This window comes from Bos grunniens, chromosome 8 (assembly GCF_055505025.1).
Source record: "Bos grunniens cultivar Pamir isolate PY7600 chromosome 8, Bosgru_T2T1.0, whole genome shotgun sequence".
Lineage (NCBI taxonomy): Eukaryota > Metazoa > Chordata > Mammalia > Artiodactyla > Bovidae > Bos > Bos grunniens.
In genome coordinates this window covers 95,114,502-95,130,628 of record NC_141172.1, presented here as the reverse complement: position 1 = coordinate 95,130,628, position 16,127 = coordinate 95,114,502, and the positions used below count along the sequence as shown (strand labels likewise).

Here is a 16,127-nt window from a genome sequence, read left to right as displayed (position 1 = left end):
ATAACAATAAAAATGAAGTCTCAACAAATATCAAACAATAACATACAGTTATATAATAACCACATATACTGTCCACAATGCAGTTCTAAAAAAAATCATTTTCTAAAAAGATTTTTTTGGGGAGGACTTCCCCACTGGTCCAAGGCTTAAGACTTCACTTACATGAAATATTAGAATAGACAAATTTATAGGTATAAAGTAGATCACTGGTTGCCTACAGTTAAGTGGAATGTGAAAAAACATGAAGGGAATGCTAATGGGTATGAGGTTTATTTTGGGGTGATAAAAACGCTCTAATATCGACTGTGGTAACAGCAGCACATCTCTGTGCTAAAAACCACTGAACTGAACACTTTAAATGGATGAATTGTATAGTGTGTAAAATGTACTTCAGTAAAGCTATTACCAAAAAAAAAAAAAAAAGCATCTCAAAATTTAATGACTGGAAGAAGAGGGCACATATGAAGAGATTTTGCCTTAGACATCTGAAGTACAACCACCACAGATGACCTCTACTGCAGAGAATACTGGAAAAAAAAAATGATCTCTACAGTGATTTGATTCTTTCTAAGATATAAATTTAAATAACATATTCTGTTTTCCTTCTAAGCATCTCATAGGTATGGTTTTAGCCAGAAGTATCTATGCTGACAGAGTTATCTATAAGATTTCTCTAGGCTTAAATAATACTTTAAAAATCAACTGTAGCTGCTGAATAACCAACAAATCACAGAAGAAATCAAAAAAGAAATCAAAATATGCATAGAAACGAATGAAAATGAAAACACAACAACCCAAAACCTGCAGGACACTGTAAAAGCAGTCCTAAGGGGAAAGTTCATAGCAATACAGTCATACCTCAAGAAACAAGAAAAAAGTCAAATAAATAACCTAATTCTACACCTAAAGCAACTAGAAAAGGAAGAAATGAAGAACCCCAGGGTTAGTAGAAGGAAAGAAATCTTAAAAATTAGGGCAGAAATAAATGCAAAAGAAACAAAAGAGACCATAGCAAAAATCAACAAAGCCAAAAGCTGGTTCTTTGAAAGGATAAATAAAATTGGCAAACCATTAGCCAGACTCATCAAGAAACAAAGGGAGAAAAATCACATCAATAAAATTAGAAATAAAAATGGAGAGATCACAACAGACAACACAGAAATACAAAGGATCATAAGAGACTACTATCAACAATTATATGCCAATAAAATGGACAACGTGGAAGAAATGGACAAATTCTTAGAAAACTACAACTTTCCAAAACTGGACCAGGAAGAAATAGAAAATCTTAACAGACCCATCACAAGCACGGAAATTGAAACTGTAATCAAAAATCTTCCAGCAAACAAAAGCCCAGGTCCAGACGGCTTCACAGCTGAATTCTACCAAAAATTTAGAGAAGAGCTAACACCTATCCTGCTCAAACTCTTCCAGAAAATTGCAGAGGAAGGTAAACTTCCAAACTCATTCTATGAGGCCACCATCACCCTGATACCAAAACCTGACAAAGATCCCACAAAAAAAGAAAACTACAGGCCAATATCACTGATGAACATAGATGCAAAAATCCTTAACAAAATTCTAGCAATCAGAATCCAACAACACATTAAAAAGATCATACACCATGACCAAATGGGCTTTATCCCAGGGATGCAAGGATTCTTCAATATCCACAAATCAATCAATGTAATACACCACATTAACAAATTGAAAAATAAAAACCATATGATTATCTCAATAGGTGCAGAGAAAGCCTTTGACAAAATTCAACATCCATTTATGACAAAAACTCTCCAGAAAGCAGGAATAGAAGGAACATACCTCAACATAATAAAAGCTATATATGACAAACCCACAGCAAACATTATCCTCAATGGTGAAAAATTGAAAGCATTTCCTCTAAAGTCAGGAACAAGACAAGGGTGCCCACTTTCACCATTACTATTCAACATAGTTTTGGAAGTTTTGGCCACAGCAATCAGAGCAGAAAAAGAAATAACAGGAATCCAAATTGGAAAAGAAGAAGTAAAACTCTGTTTGCAGATGACATGATCCTCTACATAGAAAACCCTAAAGACTCCACCAGAAAATTACTAGACCTAATCAATGATTATAGTAAAGTTGCAGGATATAAAATCAACACACAGAAATCCCTTGCATTCCTATACACTAATAATGAGAAAAAGAAAGAGAAATTAAGGAAACAATTCCATTCACCATTGCAATGGAAAGAATAAAATACTTAGGAATATATCTACCTAAAGAAACTAAAGACCTATATATAGAAAACTATAAAACACTGGTGAAAGAAATCAAAGAGGACACTAATAGATGGAGAAATATACCTTGTTCATGGATTGGAAGAATCAATATAGTGAAAATGAGTATACTACCCAAAGCAATTTATAGATTCAACGCAATCCCTATCAAGCTACCAACGGTATTCTTCACAGAGCTAGAACAAATAATTTCACAATTTGTATGGAAATACAAAAAAACTCAAATAGCCAAAGCTATCTTCAGAAAGAAGAATGGAACTGAAGGAATCAACCTACCTGACTTCAGGCTCTACTACAAAGCCACAGTCATCAAGATAGTATGGTACTGGCACAAAGACAGAAATATTGATCAATGGAACAAAATAGAAAGCCCAGAGATAAATCCACGCACATATGGTCACCTTATCTTTGACAAAGGAGGCAAGAATATACAATGGATTAAAGATAATCTCTTTAACAAGTGGTGCTGGGAAAACTGGTCAACCACTTGTAAAAGAATGAAACTAGAACCCTTTCTAACACCATACACAAAAATAAACTCAAAATGGATTAAAGATCTCAACGTAAGACCAGAAACTATAAAACTCCTAGAGGAGAATATAGGCAAAACACTCTCCGACATACATCACAGCAGGATCCTCTATGACCCACGTCCCAGAATATTGGAAATAAAAGCAAAAATAAACAAATGGGACCTAACTAACCTTAAAAGCTTCTGCACAACAAAGGAAACTATTAGCAAGGTGAAAAGACAGCCTTCAGAATGGGAGAAAATAATAGCAAATGAAGCAACTGACAAACAACTAATCTCAAAAATATACAAGCAACTCCTACAGCTCAATTCCAGAAAAATAAATGACCCAATCAAAAAATGGGCCAAAGAACTAAATAGACATTTCTCCAAAGAAGACATACAGATGGCTAACAAACACATGAAAAGATGCTCAACATCACTCATTATCAGAGAAATGCAAATCAAAACCACTATGAGGTACCATTTCATGCCAGTCAGAATGGCTGCGATCCAAAAGTCTACAAGCAATAAATGCTGGAGAGGGTGTGGAAAAGGGAACCCTCTTACACTGTTGGTGAGAATGCAAACTAGTACAGCCACTATGGAGAACAGTGTGGAGATTCCTTAAAAAACTGGAAATAGAACTGCCTTATGATCCAGCAATCCCACTGCTGGGCATACACACTGAGGAAACCAGAAGGGAAAGAGACACGTGTACCCCAATGTTCATCACAGCACTGTTCATAATAGCCAGGACATGGAAGCAACCTAGATGTCCATCAGCAGATGAATGGATAAGAAAGCTGTGGTACATATACACAATGGAGTATTACTCAGCCATTAAAAAGAAAACATTTGCATCAGTTCTAATGAGGTGGATGAAACTGGAGCCTATTATACAGAGTGAAGTAAGCCAGAAAGAAAAACACCAATACAGTATACTAACACATACATATGGAATTTAGAAAGATGGTAACAATAACCCTGTATATGAGACAGCAAAAGAGACACTGATGTATAGAACAGTCTTATGAACTCTGTGGGAGAGGGAGACGGTGGGAAGATTTGGGAGAATGGCATTGAAATATGTATACTATCATGTATGAAACGAGTTGCCAGTCCAGGTTCGATGCATGATACTGGATGTTTGGGGCTGGTGCACTGGGACGACTCAGAGGGATGGTATGGGGAGGGAGGAGGGAGGGAGGTTCAGAATGGGGAACATGTGTATACCTGTGGCGGATTCATTTCGATGTTTGGCAAAACCAATATAATACTGTAAAGTTTAAAAATAAAATAAAATTTAAAAAAATCAACCGTATACCAGTGAACAATATATAATAACTTTAAGAATAATAATCAGAATTAGTCTCATCATAAAGCTGCAAGTAAAATTCATAAGATGTGTCAGACACAGTCATAGAATAATACATGTCATCTCCAATCCTGTCAACAATCGATACAGTGAAGATGAGGAAATCAGGTTCAGAGATACTGAGTAACTTGCCTATTCAGTGATTAGACAACAAAGCTAGGATTTGAATTTAAGACTGCCTGTCTCTAAAACCTATGATATCGTACTATTTCCTATCTTTAAGAAGGGATAAAACATCCAATCAGGCAATAGTAATTAAAGAGATTAACCACAAATATGTACTAATATAAAAATATTAAAAGTTTAAAAGAACTTCAGAGAACATCTACGCAAAGTACCTCATTTTACAAATGACACAATACTTTGCAGTCTCTGATCAGCCTTGGCTATTTCTGCTACTCTCTGGCCTCCAACGTATTACAAAGTCAAAGGGTTAGTCAGTTATGTCTGACTCCTTGTGACCCCATGGACTGTAGCCTGCCAGGCTCCACTATCCATGGAATTCTCAAGGCAAGAATACTGGAGGGGGTTGCCATTCCCTTCTCCAGGAGGTCTTTCTGACCCAGTGATCAAACCTGGGTCTACTGCATTGCAGGCAGACGTATTAAAAGGCTATCTGCAAATCCTTCATGATAGCCTCAGCATAAATCAAACGAGGAATCATAGAAGAGCTATGTTTCAGTAAGTCATGGATGTGCTGAATAAACTCCCCAAAACTGATATTTTTAGACTATCATACAAAGTAATTATTTCTGTTATTTGCCTTATGCAGAATTCTGGTTACACATAATCTATAATACTGATTTATTGCTACTTTGAGCACCTACCTTCGTGGCCACAAGAAACACAGTAAAGAGGAACATAAGATTATGCTTTGATATTGCCAAATACTTGGTTTGCTGAAATGTGAAGATAACTGATCCAAGCAGGGTTACCTTGGCAGGGCTGAAAATAAAACACATTTTAACTCAGTAAGTATTAAGCATGATTTATCTCTATATTTCTCAGAGTAGTCTCAAAATATTAATTAAATGAGTTATTAATAGATGTAACACAAAAATGAATTCTATAAACTTTTGGAAATGCTGAGTTATATAAAGTTAAACACCCTTCTTCTCAGCATAAAGTATCAGATTTTAGAATGTTCATACATACTGTGACTTTCTGATAAGACAGTACTTTTGTATATGCAATATTTCTGAATTGACCATATAACATTGTTTCAAAAGGATACGAAAGTCCCACGTTCTATAGCATGATTTGAGAAAAGCTTATTAATCCTGAAAAATCTTACAGTGCTAACCAAGCTCCTCGGGTGGGATGGGGAATGGAAAAGAAAGTCTTGATCTGTAGCAGTTCCTCATCTTCTAAGGTGTAAATATCTTGTGGTATTCGCAGGCAATTTGATCCAGTTCAGTTCAGTTCAGTCGCTCAGTCATGTCCAACTCTTTGCGACCCCATGAATCGCAGCACACCACATCTCCCTGTCCATCACCAACTCCCGGAGTTCACTCAGACTCACATCCATCGAGTCAGTGATGCCATCCAGCCATCTCATCCTCTGTCGTCCCCTTCTCCTCCTGCCCCCAATCCCTTCCAGCATCAGAGTCTTTTCCAATGAGTCAACTCTTTGCATGAGGTGGCCAAAGTACTGCAGTTTCAGCTTTAGCATCAGTCCTTCCAAAGAAATCCCAGGGCTGATCTCCTTCAGAATGGACTGGTTGGATCTCCTTGCAGTCCAAGGGACTCTCAAGAGTCTTCTTCAACACCGCAGTTCAAAAGCATCAATTCTTCGGCGCTCAGCCTTCTTCATAGTCCAACTCTCACATTCATACATGACCATAGGAAAAACCATAGCCTTGACTAGACGGACCTTTGTTGGCAAAGTAATATCTCTGCTTTTCAACAAACTATCTAGGTTGGTCACAACTTTTCTTCCAAGCAGTAAGCGTCTTTTAATTTCATGGCTGCAGTCACCAGCTGCAGTGATTTTGGAGCCCCCAAAAATAAAGTCTGACACTGTTTCCACTGTTTCCCCATCTATTTCCCATGAAGTGATGGGACCAGATGCCATGATCTTCGTTTTCTGAATGTTGAGTTTTAAGCCAACTTTTTCACTCTCTTCTTTCATCTTCATCAAGAGGCTTTTTAGTTCCTCTTCACTTTCTGCCATAAGGGTGGTGTCATCTGCATATCTAAGGTTATTGATATTTTCTCCTGGCAGGACCCCCCACAAATACCAAAACTCACTGATGCTCAAGTCCCTTATATATACTGATGTAATTGCATATCATCTATGCACATCCTCCCACAAACTGTAAATAATCTCCAGAATATTTATAATACCAATATAAACGCCACGTAAACAGTTGTAAATACAATATGAATACTACGTAAATAGCTCTCAGCATATGAAAAATTCAGTTTGCTTTCAGAAACTTTCTGGAATTTTTAACAAATATTTTTGGTCCACAGTTGGTTAATACAAAGGCAGAAACCTTGGATATACAGGGCCAACTGTACTCCCAGAGCCCACTTCAGGCTGCTGTGCATAATCGGTCTCATAAAACAGCATGAGCCAGCACCAGCACATTACTTAGCTAACTCCTGTACAAAACATTAGCATTAGCCAATATCTTAAAGTCTATAATAAGATATTAATCTACAAATAAGAAGTACTATTTTCATGTCATATATTTGCCACACACTTAAAGTATATCTCAGTAACATCATTTTCTAGCTGTTTATGCTTACAACTAGAAAAAGATAAATAATAAACTCTCAGAGAGCCATACTGTAAAACATGACAAATGTAAAAGTCCCTATAAGTAACTCTGTGAAAAATAAGTTCTTTCTTTAATTAGTACAAACTAAGGATTGAGTTCAAAACAGAATTAGGCTGGGGTAACAGGATTTGGATCTTGCTTACCAATAACTGGGCAGCGTTCCTGTTTTAGGACAGTGGTTCACAAGCTTTTTGACTGTGAGTCTCTAATGGTAAAAGTGTTTAAGACACTCCTTAATATATATCAATTATTTTATAATTACGTACCTATACAATTACATCATAAAATGTACACCAAACTGACTTTTTTAAAAGGATGAGATTTAAAAATTGGTTAATTCCACTAAGACATTGTCTTAATGTCATTTTGCTACTCTGTTTCTAATAGTTCAGTTTCTATAACAGAGTGCCTCATCAAAGGCATCTCAGCATATACACACTGTATTTTGGATTGTGTTCTCTTAGAGCATAAATTCACAAGCAATGAATCAGAGGAGCAAGGATTGTGAAAACAATAAATTGGAGCAGGTGGTTGAAGCAGCATTAGGATTTAGAAGACAGTGAGATTAGTTAGGAAGATCAGAATGCATTCAGAAAATTCTTATGCCTATTAATTTCCTGTGAATCTAGTATATAGCAATCTGCTTCCAAAATACAATGGTGGAACGGGCAAGGATAACAGCTACAGACACTGCTATTCCAAAAGGAAGAAAATGTAAAGAAGAAAGTGATCACAGACCTATGCAATTTCAAAATTCAGCAGGTCAAATTCCATTAGATTTCAAGGCCCAGGACTAACTCTCCATGGCTTAAGGGAGTCCACCCTCCGAGTCTGCAGCTCTAATCTCTGCACTCATGACTCTGGCTTATTCACCTGTGATTCCAGCCTATGGGTCTAACCTCGGTTTCTAAGACCACAATTCCCACCTTAAAGCCATACTTCCTTTTCCCTGAATGGTAGCCTATGTGTACAGCTAAGAAGTTTTATCAGCCTGTTACTAACCATAGAATTTTGACAGTCTGAATTCTTTTATTTCATCTTATCTCTGTCCTTTTCAGTCCAACCTGACAGTGATTCCGTTGATATAACATCTTCAAAAATCTTTAGGGCTTCCTATGTGTGACACACGGAGAAGGCAATGGCAAACCACTCCAGTACTCTTGCCTGGAGAATCCCAGGGATGGGGGAGCCTGGTGGGCTGCCATGTATGGGGTCACACAGAATCAGACACGACTGAAGCGACTTAGCAGCAGCAGCAGCATGTGTGACACATGGGCTTCCCAGGTGGTAGAGTTGGTAAAGAATCTTCCTGCCATTGCAGGAGACACAAGAGACACAGGTTCAATCCCTGTGTCAGGAAGATCCCCTGGAGTAGGAAATGGCAACGCACTCCAGTATTCTTGCTGGGGAAATCCCATGGACAGAAGAGCCTGGCCGGCTACAATCCATGGAGTCACAAAGAGTTGGACACAACTCAGTGACTAAACAACACATACATATATACATCCATATATTTATTACCAAACACTTTTGCATAGTGGAGAAACCCTTTATGGTCTTAGAGAATATGTATGTTGGAATAAACAGAATGTTGGTAAAAACACGAACATTAGAGGTGCTGGTGAGGTCTCAGAAGGAAATGAGGAACATGATACTGGAAACGGAAAGAAAGGTATTTAGTTACATGTGCTACAGTTTTGTGGAAAGCATAATCTGTGAACTTGGATATTTAGTTGAGATTTGGAAGCAAACTGCTGATGGTCTGAGTTGGTTTCTTCTTGCTTCTTACAATGAAGTGTGAAAGGAAAGCTTTGAATTGAGGGAATAACTGCTAAACAAAAAAAACAAGACTTGATGATTTGGGAAATTATCAGCCTATCCAGTCTGTAAAAAATGACAAAATTAGGAGAGTTATTCTTAGGAAAAGCTAGCTGTGGAGAGAAAGTTAAGGATGTGGCTAGGCAACTTTTGCTAGTGTTAAGAGATTAGGTGTGTAATTCATGGACCCATTCAGCTCTCACAGCAGAAGCCAGGAATAAAGATGAGATTATCCAGGAAAAGTCTGTGGAGGATCATCTTGACTAATGGCATGGATCCCCTGTGTCATATTTGTGTGCATGCATGCTCAGTGGCTCAGTCATGTCCAACTCTTCGTGATCCCATGGACTGTATACATAAATACACACATGGCCTTCCCTGGTGGCTCAGTGGTAAAAGAATCCACCTGCCAATGCAGGAGACATGGGTTTGATCCCTCGTTAGGAAGATTCCCTGGAGAAAGGAATGGCAACCCACTCCAGTATTCTTGCCTGGGAAATTTCATGGACACAGAAGCCTGGCGGGCTGTCTATGGGAGTAGCAAAAGAGTCGGACACAACTGAACAGCTAACACTTCCACTTTCTCACACACACACACACAGAACTATTTTCCAAGTTTCACACACACACACATACATGCATACACAAAATATCATAATGGACACACATACACAAAATATCATAATGGACCCCATGATTTCACTTGACAAACTGTTAAATCATTCAATCATTCACATAGCATTTACTAACTATCTACTATGTGGTAGGTGCTTCAGATATAAAAGCAATCAAAAGAGAGAAAATCCCTGTACTTGGCCTCTGGTATTCTTTGAAGCATGAGGGAAAGCCAAGGGGATAGAAAAACAAACATAATGGATAAGTAAATTATAAAATATGATAAATGCTGGGTGGGGGGAATAGAGGGAAGTGTTTCAATTTTAAGTAAGGTAGTTTTCATTGAGAAGTTAAGCTCTGAAAAACTACGTTGAGCAAAGTAGATAAGGGAGCTAGCCACCTAAGGAAAAATATTCTAGACAGAGAGAGAAGTTAGTTTTAAAACAGACAACACCTGGCTTGTTCAAGGATACAGTGCAGTGAGCAAGGGAGAGAACAGTGAGAGCTGAAGTCAAAGCAAATTGGGTGTGGTGGAGACACATATCTTGGAGGGTCTCAGAGACCAGTTGGGCAGACACTACAAGGTTTTAAAAAGAGGACAATCACAACTTGATTTCAGTTTTACAGCCTTGAGAAATGTTTCATGGTTTCCTCAGTATGTATGCCCAGCAGTGGGATTGCTGGATCATAAGGCAGTTCTATTTCCAGTTTTTTAAGGAATCTCCACACTGTTCTCCATAGTGGCTGTACTAGTTTGCATTCCCACCAACAGTGTAAAAGAGTTCCCTTTTCTCCACACCCTCTCCAGCATTTATTGCTTGTAGACTTTTGGATCGCAGCCATTCTGACTGGCGTGAAATGGTACCTCATAGTGGTTTTGATTTGCATTTCTCTGATAATGAGTGATGTTGAGCATCTTTTCATGTGTTTGTTAGCCATCTGTATGTCTTCTTTGGAGAAACGTCTATTTAGTTCTTTGGCCCATTTTTTGATTGGGTCATTTATTTTTCTGGAGTTGAGCTGTAGGATATTTTTGAGATTAGTTGTTTGTCAGTTGCTTCATTTGCTATTATTTTCTCCCATTCTGAAAGCTGCCTTTTCACCTTGCTAATAGTTTCCTTTGTTGTGCAGAAGCTTTTAAGTTTAATTAGGTCCCATGCACTGTTTATAATAGCCAGGACATGGAAGCAACCTAGATGCCCATCAGCAGATGAATGGATAAGAAAGCTGTGGTACATATACACAATGGAGTATTACTCAGCCATTAAAAAGGATACATTTGAATCAGTTCTAAAGAGATGGATGAAACTGGAGCCTATTTACAGAGTGAAGTAAGCCAGAAAGAAAAACACCAGTACAGTATACTAACGCATATATATGGAATTTAGATAGATGGTAACAATAACCCTGTGTACGAGACAACAAAAGAGACACCAATGTATAGATCAGTCTTATGGACTCTGTGGGAGAGGGAGATGGAGAGGGTGGGGAGATTTGGGAGAATGGCATTGAAACATGTATACTATCATGTATGAAACGAGTCGCCAGTCCAGGTTCGATGCACGATACTGGATGCTTGGGGCTGGTGCACTGGGACGACTCAGAGGGAGGGTATGGGGAGCGAGGAGGGAGGAGGGTTCAAGATGGGGAACACAGGTATACCTGTGGCGGATTCATCTCGATATTTGGCAAAACTAATACAATATTGTAAAGTTTAAAAATAAAATAAAATTTAAAAAAAAAAAAAAAGAAAAGAAATGTTTCATGGAAGAAATTTCAAGGCATATACTCAAAATGAGAAAAATGTCCCCTTTCACTAATGTCTTATTTATAACTTATTTACTTATTTATCAATCAAAGCTTCCTTTGTTCCATTTCTAAATTACTTCATTCAAGCTTTAAGAGATACATTCTAAGTTAAACATCCTGAAATCTACTGGTTCATTCAAACACATACTTCATCATTCATACTACTTCTCAACCTTCATTTTTAATCCATTCTAATGAGTTTATTTTACATTAAGTCTTCCTCACCTTGCTTATTATGGCCATTAAAGCCTAAGTCTTTCCTTACTGAACTGTGCAAATGGTAACTATATTTCTCTATTTCATTTTCAGTTGCATCAGGAATACATTTCTGACTTATTTGATTGGGTCAATGTCTGTAGAGAAATCTAACAATTAAATTCTCCTAAATGGGTGCAAAAGGTGGTATGAATTGTACAAACACAGAATGGGTTATTTCCTCTTTTTCTTATTTTTTGTATGTAGTTACTCAACTCTCATTTTTAAAGTAACTAACAGAGCTTTTTGATAATGTATTGACTATTCACATAAGTTTGACATTTTACTACCAGAACTATGAATAATTTGGAATCTGGGCGATGATGTAGCCATTAATGAAAATGCCAAGAGGCTGCCACTGATTCCAGAGAAGTCTGCTCCTGTTCTCAGTTCATAAATGCACTCTCTTCCCACAACCCTACAACAATCCAAGAGCTTTTGTTTGGTTTTATTTTCTAAGAGGAGGAACCCACAGAAAAAGTAATCAATATTTATTTTTAAAGCTACATTTAAGACAGTAGACTTTCTGAAAAAAAAAAAAAAAAAAGATAGGTTTCCTGGTTTTCTCCCCATTATCATTTTGTCTTTCTGTTTGTTTGTTTCATTCACATATAGAGTCCAAAATGTTTTAAAAATAAATTTGGTAAAATCTAAAGATAAAAGACCACGTCTCAGTACAGTCTATACAAACTCACTAGGACATCTTCAGCCATTCTTCGGCTTCTGGTTTCCAACATCCTTTTACCAACTGCTCAAAATTCGTGATAATGCTACCACCTGCACCTAAAAAGGCCAAGATAAGATAGGAATGTGTTAGTTGTTCAGTCATGCAGACTCTTTGCAAGCCCATGGACTACAGCCCACTAGTTTCCTCTGTCAATGGACTTCTCCAGGAAAGGATACTGGAGTGAGTAGCCATTCCCTTTTCCAGGGGATCTTCCTGAGCCAGGAATGCAACCCAGGTCTCCTGCACTGCAGGCTGATACTTTACCATCTGAGCTACCAAAACAAGAATGCTGCTGCTGCTGCTAAGTCGCTTCAGTCATGTCCGACTCTGTGCGACCCCGTAGATGGCAGCCTACCAGGCTTCCCGTCCCTGGGATTCTCCAGGCAAGAACACTGGAGTGGGTTGCCATTTCCTTCTCCAATGCATGAAAGTGAAAAGTGAAAGTGAAGTCGCTCAGTCGTGTCCAACTCTTAGCGACCCCATGGACTGCAGCCTACCAGGCTCCTCCATCCATGGGATTTTCTAGGCAAAAGTACTGGAGTGGGGTGCCATTGCCTTCTCCAAAAACAAGACTACTTAACCAAATATTCTTGAGAAAATATATGAAATGAAGCCATAATTCTATCTCCTGACTTAAAATTCCAAGCTATAATTCTAGGGAGGAAGAAAAAAGTTGCTTTGTACATTTATGGTACCAAGACAACTGCAATTCTTTCTTGGCAGCTGTCTACTGTACTACAATTAAGGTTAAAACTGGGGTCTCAGACAGAGATGTAACTTGAGGTTTGTTTCTGACCTGAAAAAATAAACTCCTCTGCTTTATCATTTCCTTCTCTGATTTTAGTTTTAGGTGCAATAACTGTAACAACACACTGAAAATTTAATTTCAACTTATAAAAGAACAATAAAGGTAGATAATATAGGGTGAACATAAACCCATAATCAATCACATTTACTATTTCAGATTATTCAAGATGGAAAAAAATACAGAAAAAACAAAGAGCAAAATTTCTTTAATTAGATAAACCACATAATTTCTTATGTAAACTTGTTTTTTATATGGTGACAGCTACACCTTAATTAACTATGAATCTCTCTGGTTACAGCTATTAAATAAACCAATAATATATATTGTATATTTTAAGACAATCAGCTGTAAAATAATGGCTGATGACTAGTAATAGTTAAGAGTGCCAGTTTTGAATTAAATTAACCAGCCAACAAAAACAAAGCTTTCATCTTCCAAAGAAGTCTCTGTTACTAAAGTATGTGGTCCCCATTAATGTAACCAAAGAACTATTCAGTACTTGTAGTACACCAATAACAGAATATTTATGAACATATGTTATTAATATTACCTCGGGCCCATCCAATAGCTATCATGACTATCCAGCCATTTTTGTAATAGCTATTAGCATGTGTGACTCCACCTACTATTTTCCAAGTTCTGGTCACTTCCTTCATTCCCGCAGCCAACAGTTGAACAGGTAGGAATGAGTATGCCTGGGAAATTAGGTCACATGGGCAAAAAAATGCAATATACCTGAAATTAAAATTTAAATATTTTAATATGACTGTAATCAGAACAAAAAAATCTAGCGTATCAGCAATAACAATCTGATAAAACACAACAAATGGAATTATCCAAATAAACATGGAATTTGACTGCAAGAAAACCACAAATGATCTGAATTAAGTCGTTTTTTTTTTTCTTGGCTGCTCCATGAGGCACGTGGGATCTTAGTTCCCCAACCAGGGAACAATCCATGCTCCCTGCAGGAAAGCATAGAGTGTTAACCACTGGACTGCCAGGGAAGTTCCAAAGTGAATTTTTTAAATCACATGAAGCACATAAAAAAATCTGCCAAAAAGTCATAATGAAAGAGGAATATAAATTTTGTACTTCTGAGTACTCTATATATGCTGTAAGTTCCTAATCTGTGTCTATACTACTCTAGAAGCTAAGTACTGAATGCACCAACAATATAAAGCAAGTGTATAATCACCATTATGGCAGAAAGCGAAGAACTAAAGAGCCTCTTGATGAAAGTGAAAGGAGAGTCAAAAAGTTGGCTTAAAACTCAACATTCAGAAAACTAAGATCATGACATCTGGTCCCATCACTTTAGAGCAAATAGATGGGAAACAATGGAAACAGTGAGAGGCTTGATTTTTGGGGGGAGCTCCAAAATCACTGCAGATGGTGACTGCAGACATAAAATTTAAAAAAGCTTGCTCCTTGGAAGAAAAGTTATGACCAAACTAGACAGCATATTAAAAAACAGAGACATTACTTTGCCAACAAAGGTCCGTCTACTCAAAGCTATGCTTTTTCCATTAGTCATGTATGGATGTGAGAGTTGGACTACAAAGAAAGCTGAGCACCAAAGAATTGATGCTTTTGAACTGTAGTGTTGGAGAAGACTCTTGAGAGTCCCTTGGACAGCAAGGAGATCCAAGCAGTCCATCCTAAAGGAGATTAGTCCTGAATATTCATTGGAAGGACTGATGTTGAAGCTGAAACTTCAATACTTTGGCCACCTGATGCGAAGAGCTGACTCACTGGAAAAGACCCTGATGCTGGGAAAGATGGAAGGTGGTAGGAGAAGGGGATGACAGAGGATGAGATGGTTGGATGGCATCACCAACTCAATGGACATGAGTTTGAGTAGACTCTGGGAGTTGGTGATGGACAGGGAGGCCTGGCGTGCTGCAGTCCACGGGGTCACAACGAGTCAGACATGACTGAGCAACTGAACTTGAACTTGATAATCACTTCTGCTTTTGAGTATCTCTAGATACAAAGTGAAAGGCCCTCAGTCGTGTCCGACTCTTTGTGACACCATGGACCATACAGTCCATGGAATCCTTCAGGCCGGAATACTGGAGTGGGCAGCCTTTCCCTTCTCCAGGGGATCTTCCCAACCCAGGGATCAAACCCAGGTCTCCCGCATGGCAGGTGGATTCTTTACCAGCTGAGCCACAAGGGAAGCCCTCTCTAGGTAGAGAGTGTCTTTGGAATTAGAAAAGAGCCTTTGGTAGCTGAGCAAGGAGAAGCATTTCAACCCCACTTACATCTTTACCTGTGCCCCTTTGTGTATAAACTGCAACCTATACAGAGAAAGGTCACAGCTCTCAACAAGACAGATTCATTCATGTTAAGGAAAAACACATTTCCATACAGTTAAAAGAATATGAAGCTTGTTCTTCAACTCAGTTGAGTAAGTTTAAGTTTCAACCAATTAAATTGTGATATTAGTTTAAGAATAATTCACTCCTCAGGTGAGTTATTTTCTGCAGCTTCATTTGTTCTAAGCATCTGTTCAACAATTTAACAGTACTATTGATAGGAAGACATAGCACTCCCCCACTCCCATATTCCTAATACTCTCTGGCAGACAATTTTGTGCTTAAAGCAAAATATTTATCTGGAAGCAATGAGGAATATACTGCTCAAAAGAGGTACTCTATCTTTTCTAAAAGAAGTTGTTAATCTTATTTTAATTCATGGTTCATAAATCCAAATTCCCAAAAGTATTCATGGAATATGAAAACTGTTCACCAAAACATTACTTCAGAGACCAAGTATAAGATGCAATGATTTGTTAGGCCTGAAGCACCCTCTCTTCAACTCCACTTACCAATTCTTCCTTTTCTTGAAGATTTCACTCAAATACTACCATATACATTGACTTTGGGAGTTTCATTTTATAGTCTCAGTTCAGACTAAATTCTGATGGTTCCTATATACAATGTAGCTCTTCTATACCTTATCTTTATAATAAATTATAACAGTCCTTAATGACAGGAATCATTCACTGTGTTACACCCTCACCTAAAACTCAGCATAATAAAAAGTAGCCCTGAATTAAATAACTTATTAACAGTTAATAAATTCAGTTCAGTTCAGTTGACTCACTCAATCGTGTCCGAGTCTTTGCGACCCCAT

General features: G+C 37.8%; 1 protein-coding gene across 3 annotated transcripts in view; it reads right to left on the bottom strand.

Moving 5' to 3' along the window:
- The window catches only part of TMEM38B (transmembrane protein 38B), a 61,217-nt gene that overhangs the window by 19,681 nt on the left and 25,409 nt on the right, over positions 1 to 16,127 (bottom strand). For 2 of the 3 annotated variants that reach the window (XM_086315795.1, XM_086315796.1), the window contains exons 3-5: positions 13,537 to 13,721; positions 12,147 to 12,234; positions 4,996 to 5,113 (exon numbers count right to left, since the gene is read on the bottom strand). In XM_086315795.1, coding sequence (XP_086171921.1) covers positions 4,996 to 5,113; positions 12,147 to 12,234; positions 13,537 to 13,721 — 391 coding nt within the window. The remainder of the gene's footprint in view (positions 1 to 4,995; positions 5,114 to 12,146; positions 12,235 to 13,536; positions 13,722 to 16,127) is intronic. The other variant, XM_086315797.1, reaches the window with a different exon arrangement.